The sequence below is a fragment of the Triturus cristatus genome, chromosome 7 (assembly GCF_964204655.1).
Source record: "Triturus cristatus chromosome 7, aTriCri1.1, whole genome shotgun sequence".
Classification (NCBI taxonomy): Eukaryota; Metazoa; Chordata; class Amphibia; order Caudata; family Salamandridae; genus Triturus; species Triturus cristatus.
The window spans coordinates 1,513,938,341-1,513,965,281 of record NC_140590.1 but is presented as its reverse complement, the minus strand read 5'-3'; the positions used below and the strand labels follow the sequence as shown (position 1 = coordinate 1,513,965,281).

The following is a 26,941-nucleotide window of genomic DNA, read 5'->3' as shown; positions in this document are numbered from 1 at the left end:
TCTGCGTGATTTCTCTTTTCTTTTCTTTTCCCTTCACTGCTGTTTGAAACTTCAGGCTCTCTTACAGAATCTGATCTCTTCTCTGATACTCGCAGTGGTTCATTCGAAGCTTTTCCTACTTCTTTCCCCACTGATTCTGTATCTTCATCATCACTGGAATCTGACTCTTCAAAATACTCTTTACCAGTCCCTTCTTTTGGGTTTGGAACTCTCAGAGTATGACTTGCATGTACCCAACGTTTTACTCCAGCACACTTCACTGCAGTCGTCGTAGTCAGAATAACTTGTCTCGGCCTTCCCCACCTTGGAATCAAGCAATTTCTTCTTCTGTGAACTTTTATCCTCACCCAGTCTCCTGGACTCAGATCATGGGCTTGCTTCTTCTCAAGTGTGGTAGCTTCTTCTCCAACCTGGTGAAACACAGAATGAACTGCGTCAGCCAGGCCTTTACAGTAATCCAAAATCATGTCATCAGTTATTGTCACCAACTTATTGACAGGCACGAATGCATGGCGCATTGCACGTCCCATGATTATTTCGTGCGGACTCAAACCAGTAGTTCTATCTGGAGTAGATCTCATAGTCATCAGAACTAGAGGTAAAACATCTGGCCATTTCATGCCAGTGGCTAAGCACATTTTTCCAATCCTATTCTTGATTGTGCCATTAATCTGCTCAACCACACCAGAAGCCTCTGGTCGGTATGCACAATGTAGCTTCTGCTGTATTTTCAATGCTTCACAAATCAAACTCATAAGCTCATTTTGAAAGTGTCCACCTCTATCAGACTCAACTGTTACTGGAAACCCGTACCTAGGAATCAACTCCCTTAACAGTAACTTTGCCACTGTTAATCCATCATTTCTTCTAGTCGGGTAAGCTTCCACCCACCTTGAAAACAAACAGACTACCACTAAAACATACCTCAGTCTGTTTACTTGGGGCATTTCAATGAAATCAATCTGCATTCTTGTAAAAGGACCTCCTTCTCTGCCTATTGTTCCCAGACTCACCACTGTCTTTTTCCCAGTGTTAAATTGCTGACAAACTAAACACCTCTGACAGATGCTTTCTGCAATTGTCCTGAACTTTGCATTGTACCAGGTTTGCTTGAACGACCTAACCATCGCGTCCCTCCCCAAATGTCCCTGGCCATGATACATCCTTGCCATTGACGACAAGATGGAGTTGGGCATTACTGGTCTGCCATCTCTGTAGACCCAAACATGGTCTGTTTCTCTTGGAGCACATCCTGCCTTAATCCAATCTTTTTTCTCTTCCTCTCCTGCCTCATCTTGCAACTGTTTCACTTCATCCCAGGTTTCTAAGACATTAGTAAACATCACAGAGAGTAAAGACATTTCCCCTTCTCTGTCCCTGTTGATGGACTGATTTGTTTTGGCACAGTATTGCGCAACATCGTTGGCATAACGGTTTCCGACCGTTATAAAATCCTCCCCTTGTCCATGGGCAGCACATTTTACAACTGCTAACTCCTTAGGCAGCTGTATCGCCTCAAGCAATTTACCAATCATTTCAGCATTCTTTATCGGAGTTCCACTCGATGTCAAGAAACCTCTTTGTAGCCAAAGTTGGCCAAAATCATGCACCACTCCAAATCCATACTGACTATCAGTCATTACAGTTGTCCTCAAATCTTTCCCAATTTCGCAAGCTTTTGTCAATGCCACCAATTCAGCAACTTGCGCAGATTTCACTCCTTTCAATGGTGATGCTTCCATGACCTCTGAAACTTTGCATACCGCATATGCTGCACATAGCACACCATCATCATTTCTCAGACATGATCCATCCACAAACAACACATGATCACTCTCGTTCAAGGGTAGATCCCTTATGTCTGGTCTCGGTTTTGTACAGTACTCAAGCACATCCAAACAATCATGATCATCTTCCATTTTCACACTCACATTTTCAATATCTGGCAAAAGTGTCGCTGGATTCACATTTACACATCTCTCAAGAGTCACATTTGATGCTCCCAGAATCACTTTTTCATATTTAGTCAACCGACTATGTGACATGTACTGAGTTCTGCTTCTTGTCAAAAGAATTGCCACATTGTGAGGTACGAATACCCTTACAGGATATCCCATTATGATTCCCTCACTCTGTTCCAGGCTTCTGCATGTTGCTGCCACAGATTTCAGACAACCTGGTAAACCCACAGCTACAGGGTCAAGTGTCGATGAGAAGTACGCAATAGGCCTTCTCAGTAATCCATGCTTCTGAATTAACACTGAAAGTGCACATCCATTTCTTTCACTGCAGTACAGCTCAAATTCTTTTTCATAGTCAGGCATACCCAAAGCTGGAGCCTCACACATTTTACTCTTGAGCTCTTCAAATGCTGCCATTTGTTCTGCATCTAGATCCAATGGATCTGTCATTTCACTTTTTGTCAGTTTAATCAGTGGCTTTGCTATCAAGGAAAAATTAATTATCCACTGACGACAATAACCCACCATACCCAGGAACATTCTCACTTCTCTCTGGGTTTTTGGAGCTTTCATTTCTCTGATTATTCTGATCCTGTCATCAGTCACTTTTCTCAGACCCTTTTCAATATTGTGTCCAAGATAATGCACCTCTTTCTTACAAAATTGCAATTTGGCTGGAGATACCTTTAACCCTCCATCTGCCAGATGATTCAGTAAAGCTATGGTATCTACTTCACAAGCTTCACGTGTCTTTGATGCCACCAGTAGGTCATCAATATACTGCACTAGCACTGAACTCTCGGGCATGATCAAACTCTCCAACGATTTCTTCAATAACTGATTGAATATCGAAGGACTCTCCGTATACCCCTGTGGGATTCGACACCATGCTAAGATACGCTGGCCAAACCTAAATGCAAAAATCGGCTGGCTATCATGATGCAATGGAATTGAAAAGAACGCATGACACAAATCAATCACTGTATACCACTCAGCATCATGTGGAATTTGATACAGGATCACTGATGGATTTGGCACAATAGGACAACATGCCACCACAATTTGATTAACTTTTCTCAAATCCTGTACGATCCTAAATTTCCCATTGGGCTTTTTTAGTCCCATTATCGGTGAATTACACGGACTACTCAGTAGTTCTCTCAGGACTCCTTGCTGAATCATTTTCTCAATTATAGGAGTTATTCCTTCAATTATTTCTGGTGTCATTTTGTACTGAGGAATGTTAGGATATGTAATTCCCTCTTTCACTGCAATTTTCACTGGATCTACATTATTCATCAATCCCACATCCTCTCCAGTAAAATCCCAAACTGTCCTTTTCACTGTGTCTCTCAGCTCTCGAGGCAAATCCTCCGGATTAAACACAGCAAATGCACCAATTAACTCACTTTCTCTATTCTCTAGAGTCACTCGGTACAAAACATCTTCATCTGGTGTCTCAAAGGCTATTCCATCCGGTGTACAAAAAATTGTGCAGTTCATCTTGCACAACAAGTCCCTACCCAACAGGTTCACTGGACTCGTGTCACAGACAATGAATCTGTGCATGTCTGAAAATTTCCCTATCTGTACCCTTACAGGTTCAGTAAGACGTGTTCTGATTTGCGTATTGGCTACACCAACTACTTGGATTGCTTCATCCGAGAGAGGAAGATTTCTAACATCTGTTGACCTGACAGTTGATCTTGTCGCACCTGTGTCTACCAAAAAAGTTACACTCTCCTCATTTATTTTCCCATCCACAAATGGTCCTGCCTGGTCTATTTCTAGAGTTGCACCAAGTATGCACTCTTCTTCCTCTCCTCGGCACCGTCAATAATCACCCTCAGACTCACTCCCTTCACTCTTTAACAAGTACTGTTGTACTTTGTTAGAACGTCTTGGTTTGTTTACCTGCTCATCATTGTAGAATCCTGAATCCTGATTATACTTTTGTAACCCTCTATTCTGTGGCAAGGGCGGTTTTGGCTCTTGACTCTGCTGTCTCACAACTTTCTGTTGTTGCTGCTGTTGATTATTTCCTTCGTTCTGCACCTGTTGATTTAAGGATTTATTTTCATTACTCACTAATGGTGGATTAGGACACTCCGATCTCCAATGCCCCAATTGGCCACAGTTGTGACAAGGAAACTTTTTCTTCGCTTCCTCAAGACTTCCTTTCCCTTTCCCTGCATATCTAGGTCTATTCCCTGCATTATTTCCTGGATTATTTGCCTGTTCCACTAACTGTGCTTCCTGTCTTTCCGCAACTTTCACTTGTGCCCACATTGCTTTCTCTTTCAGCTTTCTTTGTTTTGCTTCAATTTCATCACTGAAGTATTTTGCATGTCTCAGGATCTCATCTACTTTTTTACTCTGCCAATCCACTGTGTGCTCACGAATTCTCTCACCAATTTCAGGTCTAAGGCCATATACAAATCTGTATACAAAATGACTCAAATCTTTGTCACCCAGGTGTTCATCTCCACTGAATTGTTTAAATGCCAGTAACAGCCTCTCGTAAAAAGCATGAACTGATTCTTTCGCTTCCTGTTGTGTTCGATCTATCTTTACCCAGTCTGTCTCTTTTGCAGGTACTTTACTCTTCAGGTATACCATTACCTGATCATACTTTCTCATTACCTCTGGATCTGGTGCCCCTGTTCTTGGGTCTCTTGGATATTCCTCAGTAGGCCAACTCACAACTATTTTACACTCAGTCCACAAGTCTGCTGGAACAATTATATCAAACAGACTATTCAGGTCAACCCACAGCACTTTTGACAATTTCACAAACCTATCTACCTGCCTATACCACTCGACGGGCTTTTCTCTCAATCGAGGGAAATCATTCGTGAATGATAAAATATCCTGTCTGGTCCATGGAACATGTACATATCCTCCTCCAGGTATTTCTCTCATAGGATAATTATCCACTGGTTTCTCCTTTTCTCTCACTGGAAATGCTGAATAAGTTGTTCTATCTTCAGCCTCATCTCTTTTCTTGTACCACCTATCCTTCCACTTTTCTACATCACCCCATCTTCGCAATAATGCTACCATTTCCTTAATCTGTCCTGTTCTACCAGTAGCATTCAAATTTTCAATATCCTTCTCTGTAAAATCCATCCTGTAAGTTCTTTGTAAAGCTTTCACTTTATCAATGTCAACTCCCTGTTCATTTGCTATTGCTCTTAGCCTGTCATGTGTATTTCTTGCTCTCCAGGTGATATTCTTGCACATAAACATTAGTTCACCATCATGATGACTCTTCAAAATTTCTGTTGGAACTGTTCCTGTAACAAGCTCTTCTAGTTCTACACGTAACCTAGCTACATCAATTACTTGTGAATCTTTATCCTTTTTCTGTAGAACCTTCATCCAATCATTCAAATCATCAACTGTTATTTCAGCAGTTTTTCTCACTGGAACCACTCTCTTTTGCGGTTCTAAAATTGGCATCCCTGAACAACTAGCTTCACTAGCATCCAATATTTCACTACATGTGTCATGTCTTGATTGTCTCAGGTCACTTCTTTCTGCTGTTTTGCCTGAATCTCCTGAAGGACCAACTGAATTTGTCAGATTATTCCCAACATATGGAATCACCAGTCCATTCTCACCTGTCCTCTGTTTATCAAACACAGGCATAACCGGACCTATTGTTACAGGCACCGTAACAGCTTCTAGATTCTTCGTTAACTCCCTAATCTTCTCTGTCAACTCTGTTGTAGTTCTGGCTAATTGTCTGGCATTCTCATCAAGGTAATGATCACTTCTTACCTCAGGTGTCTCATTTTCCGTCTCACTAACACACACTGTATCTCTTATCGGAGAAACAACTGGTGTACTTTTATCCGGTTCTGGTCTATATGGAGGTGGTCTCTTGTAAATCATGTCATTCAAGACCTCATCCTCATACTCATTAACTCCATATTTTCTCATTTCTGACTCAAGAACCCTTTCTGCTCCTCCTTCAACTGTTCTCATCGGATATAATCCCTCTGACATACTAACATCTCGCCACCTTTTCATTCGATCATGATGAGTCTCACGATCATGTCTCCTCCCAAACATATACCTATAGTACCCTCCAGATCTCTGTTTTTCTCTCTCATGTACTTCCTCTTCCCATTCCACTAAAGCCTCGAACTGTGTAGGTCTCGGTTTCGGGTCAAGACATAACATCTTTTCCCGTAAATTTCTCAACACGGCCAGATTAAATGAACCATGTTCCGGAAATGCTAGAACACCATCTTCTTTAGTATACCTAACCCAATTCTCCAACCATATACAGGTATGAAACCCATGTCTTGCAGCCATGAAGGATGCAGGTGTTTTCGGTGGAGGTAACAACTCACCCTCTCTTGTTTTAACATCTTTATCCTTGCTAAACCACTTTTTAATTTTACCAAAAAATGTTTTCTTCTTTTTCTCTTCTTGGTAATACATTTTAGCGTTTACCAAAACTCTCTACTCTTTCCGTATTATAAATATACAATACGAATTTTTCAACCAATTGCAGCGCGACTCACACTAACGCACCAATCCTGGAACGTCTACGTCACTAAATAGCCCTTCCAATCCCTGCGCGACTCACACTAACGCACCAATCCTAGCGCGAGCACTATTCTGATCTACCATCCAATCAGAGCGCGGTCTTTCTGACGTCAACAGTCGCTGCAGTCGCTTGTCTCCTGTCTTCTGTCACTCGTCTACCCCTCCTTTACAAAATCTTTTCAGTAGACTTTGTGTCAAAATTTCTACAAAATCTATTAGTTACAACATAAAAAACATCTCCATTGTCTGCTTCGCTAACCACAGAATAGTAAAAGAGAGTCTATTTCATAAGAGACCTTTCATTGACACAGTAGCACTTCCTCTACTCTGCCCTACTAACATACATTCATTAACTGTTTCCTCTAGGACTTGTCCAAAGAGTCTTACAATCAACTAAATGTACAAACATTCACGCACATTCATACAAGGAAATATAGTACATACGCACAGAATCCTGCTTCCCGAGAACATACAATCTGCTCCACTACAGAATTATAACATACATCAACTAAGCAAGCTTTCTTTGCCCAGTTCTTCAAACAAGCTCAGAGAATACCTATTACTCCTCCCGCGATAAGCTTTAACGGAAATCCTTACGGATCCCTGAGACTTAAGACCAGAGTTTCACAGATAACCTTCACTATCATACACACTCCTTATATACCAGAAATATATTCTAATAGTAACATACGACGATGTCACTGATTCCGAACCCAGACAATGTGACGCGCAACTTCAATTGTCACACGTTATTCCTCACAATTCCGTCTTTCCCGAGAGCAGCATATACTTCCCTCTGCCCTACTACAGAACTGCTACAGCTTCCAAGTTCCAGAAGCACTACATATAACTCAACATTACGACTCCAACATATAGTATTAGTACATATACCAACATAAACCAATAATCAATAATCAATACAATCTTATCAGATCAAGACAATCATCAAAAACCATCCTCTGCTACCAGGAAATTGATAGAGATCAGGGTGTGTATAATATTCCCACTACCACGGATAGAGTAATCTCACAGTTACACGCACATGCATACATCATACGCTAGGGCCCATTTCACTAACATACGCTCAAATACTCTACCAGCAATAAACCTGTGGAAAGAAAAACTCCTAATCACCCTGCATCTATATCGAGGTCGATAAGACCTGGTTTTTGTGACTGTCCTTAAACATAATCTATACAACATATACAGCAATAATTAAAATGTAAACCCAATAATTGACAAGAAAGAATATCCAACACCATGTTTAAAATTATATTGCTTTATCTAAAATTAGTCAAAAGAAATCAATCAGAGTAAATCATTTTCTCATAGTTACCTATTCTAGCTAAATGTCAGAACGGGTCAGGACAAGTCTCTCGGTAAATGTCTCTCAAGACGAAGTCCCTTCAGCATCAATCCTCAGCAACGCAGATTCGGTACGCGGCAAAGGCAAAATGGCAAGTGGCAAATGCCCTCTCTAGGCTAACATTTCTTATAGTTTCTAAAACAATAGAAAGATACATTGGAAACATAGAAAAAACTGTAATGTCCGCCGGACCTGCTGAGCAGAGCGAGAAGGAAAGGATGTAACATCGCTACATTTGAAAATCTCCGTTCAGGAAAAGTTCACATAATAAAGACTACGGAACAGGAACCAAGAAATAAAACATGTATCATATTAGTTCTACTTCTCCTCGGCAATCGAGCCACAGTTCAGAGTTTTTCTCTAAGGCTCCTTTGTTTCCCAAGGCTGCCAAGGACATTTTCATTTCACTTGGAGATCTCCCAAAACTGCTGCTGTCCTCATGGAAAGTTTTTCAAACAAGCAAGCAAGGACCATGGTCAGTTAGCTTCAGGACCATTTCCAGCAGGGGTCTCCCTCGTCCAGGCTCACAAATCGGCCATCTTTTCTAGGCCATCATAAGCCTCAATAGACCATCTTAATTAAAAGAAACAAAAACAACGTTACCACAGCATAGTGATTAAACAGTGTTAACCCCACTAATACCCTTATGTGTATGCATCTATCTAGCACTTGCAACATAGAAAAGCATTAATTCGGAAAGCATTTTGTGCTCAAAAATAAACAGCACATAGCAACGTTTAAACATGAAAACACGCACGTTATTTTTAAACAGCACATTTATGCGCACCCACGTGTAACTCTCTCTTGTTAAAACAAACGGATTGATTAATATAAACGCACTTGCACAAGACAAATAATTAATTATTAATTATTAATAAATTAGTACAACGAATAGACATGCCAGAGCTTCAAAAGCCACTGAATTTTCAAACTGAAAACTCTGCTCCAGCATGCTACCCTACAAGTATTTTGGTTCCTCAGAGCTTTCTGTTATTGCACCCAGATATATAACGCAACAACTAATTTGCACCTAAATCCAGCCTGGACTATTGGCTTTGTAAATGGGTGTCAGCTGTTTAAGATAAATGAGTAACAAAAATTACTTTGTTGTAAATAATATTGAAAGTGTTTCAATACTGAAATTGTGTGACTGTGGAAGAGGTACTGTTAGATTCACTTAATGTTGGACATGTACGCCCTTCTCCCCCATATGCAACTATTACACCTCATCTCTTTCCTCCTCAGCACCCTCTTTTCACTCTCTGATGAATGCACTTCTCATCTCTTTCAATTCCTCACCCTCCAATCACACAACGCAGCCACTCACCTGTAAGCACTGCATTTTCTTTTACTTTCCCCTTGTCAATATTTTGACAATTGCCTACCCTCTTCACGCATATTTGCACAGAATCATAAGTGCATCTGGAATACATGACCATTGCTCTTGAATTCTGCACAAATGCCAAGGATTGGATGGCCATGTAGTCTGAACAGATTTTTGATCCACTGACAGGCACTCTGAGAACCTCTCATTGCCTTCAACCTCAATTCCAGAGCCTCCAAGTTGCGGCCCAATATAAACACCTGTAGCCGACTCAGTTCAAAGTATGAACTACACAAGAGTAATATACTGCACAAAAAAAACACAGAAACACAACATCCTGAAGACAGCTAACACTCTTAGGGAAGGCAAGATTACCTAAAAGAAATACAAGAGCTAAATCGCCGACGTGGAGTACCTTAATATTTTTTACATTCATTGTCCAGAAATCGATCAGCGTTATTTGCCAGTACAGGTACGGACATGAATATATAGCCCGACAGCGGCCCCTTTCAATCCCCTTTTTAAATTACTACCGAGTTAGAAATGGAGGGACCCAGCCTACTTAAAGCCCTAAGCGTAAGCAACTCTATCGCTAATTTTGGGTGTTCATCTTTCCATTATCACTTCATAGGACGCTTTGGACGCATAAACACACATTGCACGCACAGATACACTTTGCACGGGCTGAGACATCAGAAGGCGTTAGGCTAGGAAGCGAAGGACTGCGAGTTGCAATGCAAATGTTTGAGTTTCATTCTAAAACCCCTCCTCTAAATGAAACTACCTTGAAATATATAACTCAGCTATAGATTGAGCTTACCCAATGCAATTACTAGTCATGCTGTATTAAAGTTTGAACCCTTTTCCGCCTGTTGAAGTTGACCTGGACTGCTCACTATTCATCCTTTGAGAGGCAGGTTTAGAATATGAGCCACTGTGGTATCCAAATGGAATGAAATAGTCTTAAGCTTTAAAGCACCAAAGGTAAGTATCAGTATTAACCAGGTATACTGCCCATTAACCACGTACTGCCAGAAGACCTGATCCAGGGGGTGCGTTTTGGCCTTGTACCAGAATACTTGACATCCAATCCCACCTTCACCACTTCATCTAAAATGCATAAAATAAACACTGTTTTATAAATCTCCCTGTCCTTGCCGCGATAATTATTCCCACTGCACTTGTGGACTATTGGGCTAGCTGGAAACATAGAGCCAGGAGAAACGGTTTTTAATCCTGGCCTCAACTGGCTATGTTGGGTGCTCTTGAGCATTCATTTTTAGGTCGCAACCTAAAGACATCTTGGGGACATTCAGAAAGCTGACCTAGGAATGCTTTCTGCCCATTGCTTACCATTGGTTTTGTAACTCACATTTTATAGCTTTCTTTTTACTGTCTTTATTTGCTTTTGGCTGTCCAGCACGATTTCATCTCTCCCATTGACCAAACCTTGTTTATTGTATTCTTCCACACACCCCCTTTCTGTAAACCACCAAATCTACCCCACTCCACTGCAACCTATTTTACCCACTACACTCCACTCCACTCCAATCTACCCCATTCAACTCCACTCTTCCCTAACCGATCTCACTCTACTCCAATCTCAACTGCACTCCAATCTATCCAACTTCAGCCCAATTCAATCTACCCCACTCCACTCTATCCCAATCTACGGTACTCCATCCTACCCACTCCAAACCACCCAATCTACCCCACTCCACTGTACCCAAAACTACCGCACTCCTTCCCCTCTACCCAATCTACCCCACGCCACTTCACTCCAATCTACCACATGGTACCAATATCTACCCCATTCCAGTCCAATCTAGCTCACTCCACCCCAATGCACCCCACTCCATTTCACTCCAATCTACCCTACCCCATTCCACCCCAAACAACCCTACTCCAATTTATCCCATCCAATCCGCCCCACTCCAATCTACCACAATTCAATCAACCCCAATCTACTCTACTCCAGTCTACTCCACTCCAATCCACCCCACTCTAACCCAATCTACCCCACTCCAATCTACCCCACCCCTTCCCAATCTACCCCACACCACTCCAAACTACCCCACTCCTATCTATCCCAATCCAATCTACTCCATTCCACTCCAATCTACCCTAACATAATCCTCCCAATCTAGCCTACTCTCATCTATTCAGCTTCTCTCCACCCCACTCCACCTTAATCTGTACCACTTCACTCCAGTCTACTCCTCTGCATTCCTATCTAACCCACTAGACTCAAATCTAACCCCTCCAATCTACCCCACCCCACTTCAATCTACCCCAATCCACTGCACTCTACTCTTCTCCAAACTATCCCACTCCACTCCAGTCTACCCCACTCCATTTCAATCTACTCCATTTCACACCAATTCAATCAACCCCACTCCAATCTATCCCACTGCATTCTACCCCACTCCAATCTACCCCAATCTACTCCACTCCAATCTACCCCAACCTACCACACTCCACCACACTCCAATCTACCCCACCCCATCTCAATCTACCCCACACAACTTTAATCTACCCCTCTTCCCCACTCTACCCACCGTGTCCAATCTACAGCACTCCAAACTACCCCAATATACCCAAACACAATGCCATTCTACCTTTCTATAATCCAACCAGTCTACCCCACTCTAATCTATCCCTGTCCACTCCAGTCTACCTGACTCCACTCCAGTCTACCCCAATCCACTCCACTCTTCCCCAATCTAACCCACTCCACTCTTCCCAAATATATCCTATGCCACGCTACCCCAATCTACCCAGAGCTGCCCCACTCCAATCTACTCCACGCTATTCTACCCCACTCCACCCCAATCTACCCCACTCCACCCCAATCTACCCCAATTCAATATACCCCACTCCAGTGTACCACACTAATCTATCCAACTCTCATACTCCAATCTACCACACTCCACCCCACTCCAATCTACCTCAATACACCTCACTCCATTCTACCCCACTCTACCCCACTCCACGCCAATCAACCCCAATCCACCCCACTGCATTCTACTCCCACTCCACTCTATGCCAATCTACACCATTCCACTCTACCCCTATCTAACCCATTCCCCTTTACCCCAATATACCCCACTCCAATCTATCCCATCTCACTCCAGGCCTCTAACCTTTAGCCATGCTGAGCTGCAGTCACACTGGTGTACCTAATGGCTAAAACACATTGCAAAAGCCAATGGCTCTCTCATAGGCAATACCAATTGACTTAGCCAATGTTTGTTTAACGTATTCCTCTGCTCTCTATTTGGCAATATTGGACGTCTTTAGGTTATTGGGTGTATTTAGGTTATTGGGTGCCTTTAGGTGTATTAGGTTTTGGGAGTCTATAGGTTATTGGGTGTCTTTAGGTTTAAAGATGCTACCTGAGGGAGGGGAGAGGTGTCCTGTCTCATGGTATATTCACCAAAGAGAAATATGGTGATATATGTACTGCCTGTGCAGAAAGTAGATGGCTGTGCAGTCTAGGGTCTACTATTTTAACACACTGTTTTATTCTGGGTAAACCATACTCTCCAAGTGCCTCTGTCCACTGATCTGACAATATGTCAGCCTTCTGAAACAGGTGTAATGGGGAAAGGGGGAAATAAACACTAAAGGAACGCTCCAAAGACAAGTCTCATCATGGTATTCTTTAACACCTTCAGGGCAGTTTATCAGCAAGTGGCTGGATTCGCAACCGTGTAGCTGAACATGTTCCTGCATTTCCATTGGGCAGGAAACTTACCGTGCTGCAGCTCTTCCCACCCAATCACTGATAGGTACCTCTTTCAAAGTTATTAACCCCGTCCCCGCTCATGACGGAACCGCTCCGTCATGAGCCACGGTTGCCGTGTGCTCATGACGGAGCGGTTCCGTCATGCCACGACTGTTGGCAGCCACTCCGCCCACGCGGCGCTGTTTCCCCGCCTGTGCGGGGGGACAACGCAACTGGGCAGAGTCATGACGGAACCGCTCCGTCATGAGCACAGCTCAACCGTGGCTCATGACGGAGTGGCTCCGTCATGAGCACAACGCCACCGCGCTGCCCCCCCGCACCCCCCAGCGCTGCGGCGGAATTCCCGCCGCAGCGAAAGGGTTAAAAGGCTGCTAGAGTGAGATATGCTTGCCCTTCTGAGACGGTTGAGAGTTTGTGGAAACCTAATGCAGAACAATGGGCGTCCTGCAGTGCCTCTGTGTGGGCAGTGAGACAGGAGCAATGATTATAGGACAAACCTTCAAAATGACTGACAGCTGATCACTAGGGTTTCATTCCACTCCATGATAAGATGCAGTAATGCGTTTCGTAATATTTTGTGCTACAATGGTCCCTAGGGAGGTAGGGATAGGAAATAACAAATGAATACAGACACAATCAGTGCTGTATTGGTTAACTTATCCAGCCGGTCAGAGGTTCAATATTTAATTTATCAGCAAGTTTTTTGGATATAAACAAACACAAATACTGAAAAGTGGGACACCTACTACACAAACATACAAACATAAAATAGGGAGAACATTTAAGCGAGGCTCAGGCAACGCTTACGGTTTGTTTTGACAGGTAGTATGAATTTTAAGGAACAAATCGCAAGTAACGTCTCTACACAGTTAATAATGACATCACATTTAGTGCATGAGGCGTTTTAAGGTATCGACGACGTTTTGATCCAAGTGAGCAATGCGTGGATCATCTTCGGGACATTATATTAGCATGCCTGTATATAAGTGACTAAGATACTTGGGGGAGTCCGAAGGGCCTACCACGAGACTGTAGGTGTGACAACACCGGATGCGGGAACGTCCGGGCTCGGAAGGGGCTCTGGCCATCGCAGATATGCGGTTCTGGCAGGTCGAGGATCAAGGGGCACTTCAGGGAGCACTTCAGGAAGGGCTGCGTGTAATACAACTTCGCGATGGCATCAAGTAAAGAATTTGGAGTGATTCACGGGAGTGGAGCCACAGGCGTGTGCTCGGACGGCGTAATGACCAATAATCAATGAATGCGCCGTGCTGCTCAGGGGGTCAGCATCCGGGATAGCTCCTGTTCACCAGAGGGCACGACTAATTTTGCTCGAACATCGGGTGATGATCTGACTGAATCTAATGGGACGATGGGTGTCTCCCCCCTCCCCCATGTCCCCTGCTGTGGGTGAGTTGCCTCAGGAGCTTTAAGGCTGCATCTTGAATTGGGACGGTGGGTAGTTGGGAGACAAGAAGCACATCCCCCCTCCTTTTTAAAAACATATTTTTTAGCCCTCCTGCTGGTGTTGGGTTCTCCATAACGAACGGCTGTGGTCACAGCAACCATTCTAAGGGACTATGGGGGATATTCTCAAGAACGTGCGATGATCATTGCCAAAATAATAACGCAATTTTTTATATCGCCGTCTATCACGGGAAAATAACTCGGTGTTAACGTCATATTCTCAACACGGCGGTAACATGCAATAGTTTCCCAATAACGCGCCAAATGTACGCGATAAAATTACCAGGACAGCGATAAAATTCAAAACCAGAACCTGAAAAAAATTGCGATAAGCCCAACTGCGATAAAAAATTCAGCGATAAGCAGCGCCAGGCCTGCAAGTCCCACAAGTCAGATGGGAAAAATCACTATAAAAGCGGCAACAAAAACACAAACAACTGCAAAGCACCATGGAGGTAGCCGCAGCAAGTACAGAGGACAACCAGACCCCACAAGCCTCACAGAGGACCAGCCTGGGACCTCGGGGTCAGGGAAGGGCAAGGAGAAGAAGAAGAGGAACTGTGTACAATTGTGTGGCTCAGGGACCATGCCGTTCTCGGAAATTCAGCTGTCTTGTTCTGCGCTGCCTCGGTGGTAGTCCGTGGGGAGGGCCTGGGGGTGGTGGCGGTGAGTGTAGTGGCCCTCTTGGGTTTCCGAGCTGCATGATCAGTACCTTCTTGACATGTGTTGGTCTTCAGGTGTGGCTCTGGGCTGGGCTCCATTTCATACTGCAGGTTGTCATCCTGCTTAACACCAGTAAAAGGAAGGTGTTAAATCCCTGCTGCTAATGCGCCTTATCGCCTGTTTTTGGATCATCATAATCCATATAAAATATATATTTGTCAAACTCTGTATTAGTTTTTCCTTCAAATGTAAACTCATTTGCAGGGTTTGCCTGGCTAGTACTTGTGCCACTTTGGGTCACCTTTCCTTTTTTTTTTTTTTTTTTAATTATTATTTTTTTTGTAAATAAATTTTATTTTTATTACAAGGAACAGGCACAAATCACAAAATAAAACACATTGTCTTGGTGGCGACCCTACCGGGCACCAAGACATCAACAATCCAATATAGTTAGTTGACAGGCGGGTAAGAATAATAACCCACAACATCCCACAATATGCCCTATCTTACAGACTCTTCAATCCATTCTGTGATTGGCCTCCAAATTTTTAAACCCCTTATGCTCTTTCTAAGTCCCTTTGTTTTGTAAATTGCAGATTCCATATTAAACATTGCCAAAAGTCTGGCCCTCCAAGCACAAAATGACGGAGGGTCAGAAGAGATCCAATCTTTCGTAATTCAAGCGCGAAAAATCGCCATTCAGATAAACAGAAAGGAAGTTATAGATTTCGATCTTCCTTGCGCTTCAGCATCTGATTTAATTCCTAATAATTCCATTTCCCCAGTAATATACACTGGTGATCCCAGTACCACAACCGAAAAAGATTGAATTGAAGATAAAAGATCCCCCAGTTTTGGGCATGAGTAAAACATATGGATAGCGTCTGCAGCTAAAGTACCACACATATTGCACTTGGTTCCTGGTCCTGTTCCCCATTTCGAAATCTTGCACGGTGTGTTGTATAAATCATAGATAGCCATATAATGTTGTGCACGCATCCTACCTGTCATTAAAATTTCGTTTGCCAAGGTAATAGAGGTGTCTAACGCAATTGTCTCTATATTTAACTTCCTTTTCCATCTTTCCTGGCAATACTGCAAGTCATCGGGCATTCAATTTATAAAAGTCGAATAGAAGAAACCTATGGGCATATTTTCCCCCAACTGTTCTATTACGGGGAACTTTCTAAATTGGTGCATACCATCTGAAGCTACTGTATTACAGAAGCTTCGGATTTGTAAATATTAAAAAAAATCATGTTTTGATAATCCACATTGTAATTTAAGCTCTGTAAAAGATAGAAATTGTCCATCTGGACAGAGATCTCCAATACGAGAGATCCCTTTCTGCATCCATCTATTAATAATATAGTCTAGAAAAATAGGTGGAAGCACCCCTAAAGCATCAAGAGGGATATAGGCATTTATTTTCGGAAGAGCTAGAAGCCGTTTAACTCTCCTCCAGATCGCAAAGGCTGCCTTATAAATTTTAAACTTTGATTTTTATAGTAGCTGGGTTCCGTGAATTTTACTAGACAGGAATTTGCCTTTTCCCCTAATCCGAATTCATAAATTGAAGGGCTGTGGCAGGGCAACAGCTTAGCCCTATCTCCCACTACCAGTGGAGACATAAATTTTATTGCTGCCGCCCAATAATAAAACAAAAAATACGGGATCCCCCAGCCTCCCACGGTTCTAGGTAGCACCATCTTTTTGTATGCCCTTCTATGCCTTTTATGGTCCCATAAAAATCAGGAACTAATATTCTCAAGTCTTTTGAAATAAATCGATGGGAATTCCAGTGGTATAGTTCTAAACAGGTATAACAGTTTGGGGAGCACCAACATCTTTAAAACATTTGACCTTCCATGCAGCGACAAATGAAGATTGTTTATTCTGTCTATGGTAGCATTAATCCTATCTAATACTCGGTTCAGGTTAATTTCAGGGATTTTATTAACAGGAGAGCATAGCTTGATTCCCAAATAAGTAGCTTCTGAGAGAGTAGATATACCGTCCGGAGGGTTAACCCCCACACATAGAATCTGAGTTTTACTCAGGTTTAATTTATAGCCGGACATTAAACCATACTGCAAAGCAAGATGTTCAATCGTTGAAAGAGCAGTAGGAATATCGGTGGTGAGAATAACAATATCATCTGCGTATGCAAATGCTGTATACTTAATGTCACCCACTTCAACAGGTTTAATCTCTTTAGATTGATTTAATTTAACAAAAAAAAAATCTATATATAAGGCAAATAATAAAGGTGAGCTGGGACAACCTTGCCGCGTGCCCCGGCTTATAGTGAAAGATTCTGACTCTCTACCCGAGAGACGTATACACGCATTAGGTGACTGATACAGTGACTTAATGGCTTGAAGTATACCTGGCCCAAAATCCTTCAGCTGCATTACTTCCCAAAGGAAAGGCCAGGACACCCTGTCGAATGCCTTCTCGGCATCCAACAGGATGATTCCAATAGGGGTTTTTGTAGCTTCTGCCCAGTCCATTAATGCTATCAAACGACGCACGTGATCAGTCGTATCACGGCCAGGGATAAACCCGTGCTGAAGTGGGGAGACAAGGGTGGCGATAATACTCGATAGACGAGCAGCTAGAACTTTGGAATAAATTTTACTATCAGCATTAATCAATGAGATAGGTCTATATGAGGCAGGCGACACCGGAGATTTATCTTTTCTAAGAAATACTGTGATTATTGATTTCTGCCAAGACAGAGGGGGTGAGCCCTTCTGAGTATCTAGAAACGTAGCCAAGAGTTCATTTTTTAGAAGTGAAAAAAAGGTTCTAAAGAATTCCAGAGGAATCCCATCTTGACCAAACGCCTTACCTACCGCAAGGGATAACATTGCTGCCTCTATTTCCTTAATAGAGATATCGGCCTCTAGCCCTTCTTTTTGTTCCGGAGTTAGTTTTAAAATCTCATTATTTCCCCAAAACCTCACAAAATTGCCTTCTATATCAGTAAGATCTTCATATGAGTACAACTGAGTATAAAAATTATTGAAGATCTCCAAGATTTTTATGGGATCCGAATGCATTTGCCCAGCTTCATCCTGAATTAATTCCACCCTCCTAGCGACCTCTTTCTGCTTTAATCTTTTTGCAAGTAAGCGACCCGAGTTTTCACCTACCTCATATAGATCTGACCGATGAACTGCGATTTGGGCCGCTACAGCAGTAGCAAAGTTTTGATACGCCTTCATTTTCTGAACGGCCAGGTCTTTTGCTATCTGCTCGTAATTCTGAGTAGTAGTAAGGGCCGTCATAAACTTAACTTCTAAAGCTCTCAATTTGTTCAACTGCTCGTCTTGTTCTATCTTTATTCTACGTTGTTTGTTAATCGAATAACTAAGGGTCTCCCCCCGCACCCCAGCCTTAAAGGCATCCCAAATCATACCACTTGAAGCAGATTTGCGATTAAATTCGAAAAACTCAGCTATCCACTTAGACATTTGATCCTGATAGAGAGGGTCAAGCGATAACCGTCGCTCAAATGTCCAGGTTTTTTTTAAAAAGGTCTATACATTGTCTCTACCTCTAATTCCATAATAATAGGGTTATGGTCAGATATTATTTTGGTTGGATGTTGATCTGAGCATTAGACAATAATTCTAAAGAAGTAAAAAAATAATCCAGTCGGACATGTTTCTGATGAGGGGCAGAAAAAAAAGTGTAACTGGGGTAATTAGGTCTTTTCAACCACCAGACATCAACTAAACCAAAATCATTAAGAAGACCCTTGGTGGCCTTGAAAACCTTTGTCTTTTTCCCTTTATATTTCATGTTGCTACTAATTTTCTCATCTCCTTTCAAATGTAAGTTAAAGTCTCCGCACAGGATTATAGGAGAGGGCCATAAAGCCAGTTCAATACTGATGTCATTCAACATATCAGGATCGTCAGCGTTAGGCCCATATATCGAGCACAGAGTTAAAAGAAGATCATCTATCATCATCTCAGTAATGGCCCACCGACCGAATTGATCAGTTTTAATACGGTTACACTCACCCCATCCATATTTTTTAAAAATTGCAACACCCCTTGTGTTCGACCCTTGCCGAGTACAACAAACTAGCTCTAAGCCAAGATCTTTAAGACAGGCCCTATTATTCCATGCTATATGCGTTTCCTGAATACATAGGACTTCTACCCTCATTGTTTTCAGTATCTGAGCTATCATCTCTCTTTTATTCCTGTTATTCAGCCCACATACATTCCATGAACAGATAGCAAATTTACCCATCTTTAATCAAATCTAGCTTTATCAGGGTTGTCAAACCAATTGGATATCGACTCCAAGTAATAACATGCTTGAGACTTGCTTTCACCAGAGACTCTCCCCAAAAAGTTATTCCTAAGAACAGCTTACCAAACCAAAACATGCCTTGTGCCTTTACTGGTCCCACCATCGTGCCGCTATATTGCCCATGTTCCTTGTCCCATACCCTCCCCCCCACCCCCCTTCCCCACTGCAACCCCTGCCCCCCCCACTCCCCCATGAACCCACCCAAAAAGGACCAAAGGACTGAATAGTCCCTATTTATGATGGAAAGAGAGGATAAAGCACTCTCCCGCTCCCCTACCCCCATCTAACTGCGAAAGTATAGAGCTACTCTAGCTAAACTCACTGACCATTACAGTGTCCCCAAAAATTCTTTCGCAGCTAGATCAGAGGTGAAAAATGACGTTTTATCCTTAACTATGACTTTAAGCTTAGCAGGGTTTAGTAGATAAGCCTGTGCCCCTTTCGCTTGCAGAGGTGGAATTAATTGGCGCAAATGCCATCTAAGCTGTACTGTTGCCTGACAATAGTCAGGAGTCATGAAAAACTCACACCCTTTAGCTCTCCGCTTACGGTTGGGGCGAGCTAGGTCGTATAGACGCTCACGAAGTAAAAAATTATTAAGACAGATCAAGATTGCCCTGGGCTTAGTCGCTACCCCTCTAGAACCTGCCCTTATCTGAAAGGGGAATCTATGAACCCTCTGTAGCTCAAGCGCCCATTTCCAATTAGTTAAATCAGGAAAAGCCTCAGTTAGTAGTTCGATCATAAATTGCCGAATGTCATTCCCTTCCAACCCCTCAGGGACGCCAAGTACACGCAGGTTATTTCTTCTTGACCTGTTTTCAATGTCAGTTAGCTTCCAGTTTATGTCATTATGTGTTGATTGAAGGGCTGACACATCAGCCTTCTGGACTACCATCACATCCTCTAATGAAGAGATTCTACATTCAGCTTCTCCTATTCTGGCTGATAGCTCGGAGCAGGATTTAGCCATGCGCCTCACTGTATTTTGTAGTTTGCGTACTGCCCCCTGGACCCGGAGGCTCTCATCCTTTGTCTCCTCTCTATGTGACATAATGGCATAATATATTGTCGATAGTGTCACAGCATTATCAGATTCTTCCAAGATAGAGTTTGGATCTACCGTGGTGTTACTTGGTAGCATGGCTTGTCGTGCTAAATGGGGGTCAGTATAAGATTCTAAACTTGGTGATCCATTGTTTTGCCCTAGCAAGAGATCAGTAGGGCGAGACAAGTCTTGCACCTTTCGCACCGTGCCTCCCCCTTCTTGTAGTGATGTATTCAACTCCTCCTTGACTGGGGCGGAGCTCGTACCGCTTCTGTCATCCGCCCAATCAAGATCCAAACTTTCCCCTTCTGACACAACTGAAACATCTGACATAGAGTAGAATTTGGCCCCAGAGCCACAGGAGTCCACCTCTATGGCGGTTTCTGCTATAATGGGATGATTATTCGCAGCCAGGTCACCAGTTTCTACAGCCGTTAGACCAGCGAAGTCATGGGACTTATTAAACAGTGGCTCGACATTATTTCCTACCCTAGGATTTGTAGGATCGCTAAGCGAGGATGAAGAAGGGAGAGTCCCTATGCCACTTGCTGCCATTTTTGCTGTGTTTAGCATACTAACTGGTGTTCCCTTGCCCTGGCTCTTGCTCATCGGTGTCAGCAGGGTCTGACTTTGATTCCCATTTATATTAATACTGGAGACCTGCTTATTTTTCTTAAAAATCCCTGCCACTGCAATTCTTGAGCCTGATCCAGTCACCACCACCGGCCCCTGATTGGACAGGGCGTCGGGTAGCCAAATCCTGATTGAGAGTTATTTGTTCTTTATTTGAAGTAGTAATCACGGTTACTGCAGCGGCTGAGCGCGTCTTTGGTCCTTTAGGAGCACTGGAATTAGCATTTTTGTGCCTCATAGTCAAGGATTCGTTACTCCTGTCCCGGGCTTCCCTAGCCCAGAGACGCCTCAGCGTGCACCTAGTCTCTTCTCCAGGGGACCGGAGGCCAGTCTAGAGGCCAGTGCTGTGCCTAACGCCAACGCCAAGATGGAGGAAGCCGACACCAGCAAAAAATAACCCAGCTCGGCGTCTAAGGGGAGAAGTATCAAGCAGCTGCACCAGCCACAACATAACCCCCTCCCCCAGTCCCCGCTACCGACCACGGTGATCGATAGGTGCCGCAGGATTGCCAGCGGTCCTGCAGCCCCCCCAGTCTCTGCTCCCAGTTTCACTCACATTTCGCTTCAATCCGCTACGCTCCGCTCCGACTCTGACTTCACCGCTTCACCACTTCACCGCTGTAGATCAGAACAAGCAACAGGTAAGCCAGAGCTCTACTCCATCCATAGCGTTTTTGTTTGCCATCATAGCCGCTCACGCCATACCACCTTCTTCCCGACCGGATCACTAACACGGTCGGAAAGACAGCAGGTAAACAGAACTGAGTCGCAGCTCCGGGCCGCTTCAACTCCGTACACGGTTTTCACGAGCTGCTTCGCTTCAATCAGCTTTGCTTCTTCCGTGGCAGTGTCTTTGCCGTTTTTCGCCACCCTCACCGAACAACCCTGCTTCCGACATCACGACCATCCTGAGACAGGCGGCAGGCGGCAAGTATGCCGGGCCATCCGCGTTTCATCCGCGTTTCACAGGGAGGGAGGGAGTCTCGGAGAGCGCTGCAATCCGTCTCAATCGGACACAGCCGCGTCCACCATCTTGGTCCTCTGATCGAGTCACCTTTCCTTGTGAGCCGCTTTTTGCGAGAACATTTGTCCCCTGGTCCCTTATTTGAGGCACCTTCCTCCTCACACATGGACCAATATTTGTCTTCTTCATTAATATTGCCATTTCCCTTCCTAATGTTAAACGCAGTCCTAACTGTCTCCTTAATATTCTCTATTAACTCTCTGCTTATTAAATTCCTCACTCTCTCTTCCTGCAAATCCTTCCCAGACTGATCCTCAGATACATTTAAAATAATTCTCTCTAATCTGCCTATTTCACTTAATTGCATCAAGCTGTGATCGTCTTCCCACAATGTAACTACCTGAATGGTAAAAAGAGAAAAAAATTGATCTAACTTTCATTGCAGCCTTCAAAACATTCCAAAACTACCTAATGATGCTGATAGGCTCTATAAGCCACATAGGAGAAGTTGTCTCCACTACCATCTATTCTCCTGTATATATGATGAATTAGATAAAATCAGGTTTATCACCACTTTCAATAACCAAGCCCATGAGTTACGCAAGGGCCTAAACAAATTTTGGCCAGTGTTACATACTGACAAAGATATATCAAGCAATGTTGAGACTTTCCCACAAATCACTTTCAGGAAAGCTGCATCATTGAAAGACACACTTTGCAAAGCAATTGAATCTACACGAGCTAACACTTTAGGAATACAAGGTTTCTATACATGTAGAAAATGTAAAGCTTGCAAATACAGTAAAAACTGTAAAGAATGTGTGCTCTCACCTCTTGAAAAACCTTACAAAATTCTTAAGCACACCACATGTAACACCGACTTTGCGGTCTATGCTCTGTCCTGTCCTTGCCAAAAAATGTACATTGGAAGTACAATCCACAAAGCAAGGATTAGAATCCTTGAACATCTACGCGCCATTAAGCATGGCGACAAACAATATCCAATGGCACGCCATTTTGTGAGTCACCACAATCAGAATAGTAATCTTTTAAGTTTTTGTGTTCTGGATTCAGTTAAAGCAAATGAAAGAGGGGGGAATAGAGTCCAAGATTTGAGACGTCTGGAATCTAAACTTATCATCCAATATGGAACTCTAATACCCACTGGACATAATTGTGACGAGGAATTAGCTGTACACTTAGGGTAATCACATATAAACAACACATTCCAGCATTTCTGAGAGTTCATTGAGTCCTACAGAGGACCAGCTGCTTTGTATTCATATTTTAAGTAATTAAAGTTCAGCATTAGTTTTTGGTGTGTTTGAGTCAGGAAGTATATACTTTGTAGTGTGTTAAATTATGTTCCAATTGACATCTCTGTCTTTCTTTTTTTCCTTTTCTGATTACAGAATTAAAAGAAGTATGGCTAAGCTTGAAAGAAATGCAAAAGACTAAAGTATCTTTTCAAGGGAATATCCTTTTTTGATCATAATATTGCCGCAATGGCAATTTTTTCCAGTAAATGCCCACTTGGGCTTTAGACAAAAAGGTTTTTGGATATCACATTTTATGTATTTTTTGCCACATTGTACTTCTTAAGTAACACGACATCTGTTATCAGTTGATATTTCGAAATGTACATTTGATTTCTTTCTGAATATTGGCCTACTAGGGCACGAAGTGAATGAACACATGAAAAACATCGTTTTATTTAGTATATTGTTACATTTGTGACTTTCAATGTGTCTTCTGACATCCAAATGTGAAGAATGTCATCTAAAAGTGTATAGTCATTCAGTTGTATATACACCGGAATCCCGCCCACTGGGGCGGTTCAAGTATATGAATTAATTAATTTCGCCATTATGCGAACTGTCAATTCGTTTACCTACCGTAAATGTGCCAATTGCAGTGACCAATCACCCGTTTGTTAAGGCAGTACACTTTTCTATTATTATTGTGAAATGTAAAGTTTTTGTTGAAAAACAGAGTGATGCCTCAAATCACTACAAAGTATTTTCTCACTTTCAATGAAATTGTAAACCACGTGGTTTTTGTTGTTTGAAATACTTCCTGTTCTCAGCACACTTCACTCGTGAGCAAGGGATTTTCATCCCGAAACGCGTTGAGTCGGTCGTTTTGGCAATTGCTCCCAATAAAAGAACTGTGGTGAAGCTCAAGAGTGTTCGTGGTTGCTGTGTTTGTCCAGGTACGGAGTACGGAGGGATAACGGCGTATATGTGATTTCTGAGGATTGCCACCTCGCCACGAACCGCCATCAGAAGTGAGTGAGGGGGAGGCTAACAACAGCAGATGCTGTTTTTTGCGGTTTTAATATTAATGAAAATCCCCTCACCCGCGCATTGTCGGCAGTCTTTAAAGTTTTCGAAAAAGAAGATAAAGAGTTACTGGAACGTGTATTGTTCGGTTCTCAGAAATCTTCTCATGAAAACAGCAACAGTGCCTTCATTTTGTGCGCAGATGGATGATAATTTCAGGAGAATTCCCAGGTGAACTTAGGAGCAACCCACAGTCACGTTCAAACAACGTTAAATTACTTGGAGGAGCTAAATATGGCCACGACTAGAAATGTAAAACGAGCAGAAGCAGCTGGAAGAATGTTCGACAATGTGGACACAGTTGGAATGGTGGAAAAATTGCCCTCAACTAACAACGTCACATTAACCCCTGGCAAACGACAATTATGGGATCAGTTATGGAAAGCACTCAAAACGGAACAAAATAAATGGTGGGAAGCCACAACCCTACAAAAATACATCGATGTAGGCAGAATACCGAGAGGCTTACGCATTTTCATAACTCCCACATTCAATGACCCGGATCCCGAATTAGTCACAGATTGGGCCAGTAACAGTCACAATTGCTCAACCAATATGTTGACACTATTGGTCAAATATGCCAATAAAGATTGTGAGAGACTGAGTACCATCATTGACACACTGATGGAGCAACTTAAAGCCCTGTGTGAACAGGAAGAATTCAAAAAGGAAATGGAGAAAATAGAAAGAAGCTTGGAAAGAATTGAAGATGATATAAAAATAAAAAAACAAAGAAAATTTCAAAGAGATCTGGTCGACTACCAAAAGGGACAAATCCTAACTTTCTCGAAAAAATACGACCAACTCAGAAAAAATTCCACAACAACCATAGCTCCAACTGATAACATCAAGAAGACAGTGAGCAACCTACAAGAAAATCCGACTGAGATTGAAATCAGCACCGATGAAAGTGCCACAACTAGCAGTGAAGTCTCCAACATCTCGGAATTCAACGGTGTAAAAACCAGTATTTTAACAGAGTTCAATCTAATGGCAAAAGGGAGACATACAAACAACAAACAAGGGAACACACGAGGTCGTGGAAGAGGAACCAGAGGCGCAAGAGGAGGAAACAAATCGAGACAAAGAGAATCGGAGAGCCCAGTGGGAAGTCGTACAAGGGGCCAAAGCAAAATGAAATAATGGATAAAAAAACAGTCATTAATCTTTCAGATCGTGTGTTAAATGACTCCGAGTTGGAACTACTTTCCCTAGGATTAACTTTTTGTCCATCAAATAACTTTAATTACACGCAAAGTCGCATCGATCTTTTCTATTTCACAAGAAAATTGCGTATCAAGAAATGGTATGCGACAAAAATTAGATCTGAAGTACAAACTGAAAGGGAGACACCCAGCGCTGTAAGTATTAACGATCTAGAACTATTACACACCGCTAATGTATTAGCAGGAGTGTCAACAGACGATGACAATCCATTTTCAGATGCATGTATTGATAATATTGCCCTGAATTTGAATGCTAACAATCCTTTCAAACATAAATCCATTTTCTTGCCACAGATAAAAAATGATGCTATTGAGGTATTTGAAAGAGGAGTCACACAAGAGCTTATGAAGCTTTCCAAGAGAAAGTGGAGTGGATGGAATAACATCACAAATGTACAAAGAGAAGCAATAGCCTAAAAAATGACAATACCATCGTCATTAAAAAGTCAGACAAGGGAGGAAATGTCATTGTGCAATCCCGGCACAACTACATTAAGGAAGGTATGCAACAACTCTCCGATCCTGATAAATACCAATGCAGTAACAGGATGGAGTACGAACACGCAATAAAACTATTCCAGTCAAGCCTTTTTAAATGGAAAACAGAGGGCTTATTGGAACACAATGAATATGAGTTTTTATTGTGTAGACATCCCAAACTACCAGCGTTATACCTGCTCCCTAAAATTCATAAAAATCCAGCAGCACCCCCAGGAAGACCAATTGTGTCGTCTAAAGGTAGCTACATGGAGAATACTTCAAAATATGTAGATTACTTCCTACAGACTTTTGTGACTAAACTGCCATCTTACATTAAAGATACAGGCCATTTCTTGAGAGAATTGGAAAAACTTGAATGGAAGAAAGAATTCTCTCTTCTCTCATTAGATGTAACAAGCCTTTATACTTGCATACCGCATGATTTAGGTCTTGCAGCTTGTAAACATTTTCTTAAGGAAAGATCCATTTCATATCTCCACCACACTGGAATGTTGGTCGAAATGATGACTTTTTGTTTAAAACAATTTTTTTTTATCTTTGATGGAAAAATCTACAAACAATCTCTCGGTACTTCAATGGGGACCTGCTTTGCTCCTTGCTTTGCGGGTCTCTATTTGGGGTACTGGGAGGAGAAAGTAGTAAACAAACATGAGGCATTCAAAAACAAAGTCATCAAATGGTGGAGATACATCAATGACATTTTCTGCGTATGGAACGGCACTGAATTGGAGGCTAACACGTTCATTGAGAATCTCAATGTCAATAGTTTTAATCTTCATTTCACAAGCCAGTGGTCGAGTACCACT

At 42.5% G+C, this 26,941-nt stretch overlaps 1 protein-coding gene across 1 annotated transcript in view; it reads left to right on the top strand.

Annotated features, from left to right (window-relative positions):
• Positions 1 to 25,581, top strand: part of LOC146812270 (uncharacterized) — a 95,904-nt gene extending 70,323 nt beyond the window's left edge. The window contains exon 3 of the mRNA XM_085619276.1: positions 23,479 to 25,581. Coding sequence (XP_085475402.1) covers positions 24,643 to 25,551 — 909 coding nt within the window. The 5' untranslated portion in view covers positions 23,479 to 24,642 and the 3' untranslated portion in view covers positions 25,552 to 25,581. The remainder of the gene's footprint in view (positions 1 to 23,478) is intronic.
• The last annotated feature ends 1,360 nt before the right edge of the window (positions 25,582 to 26,941 follow it).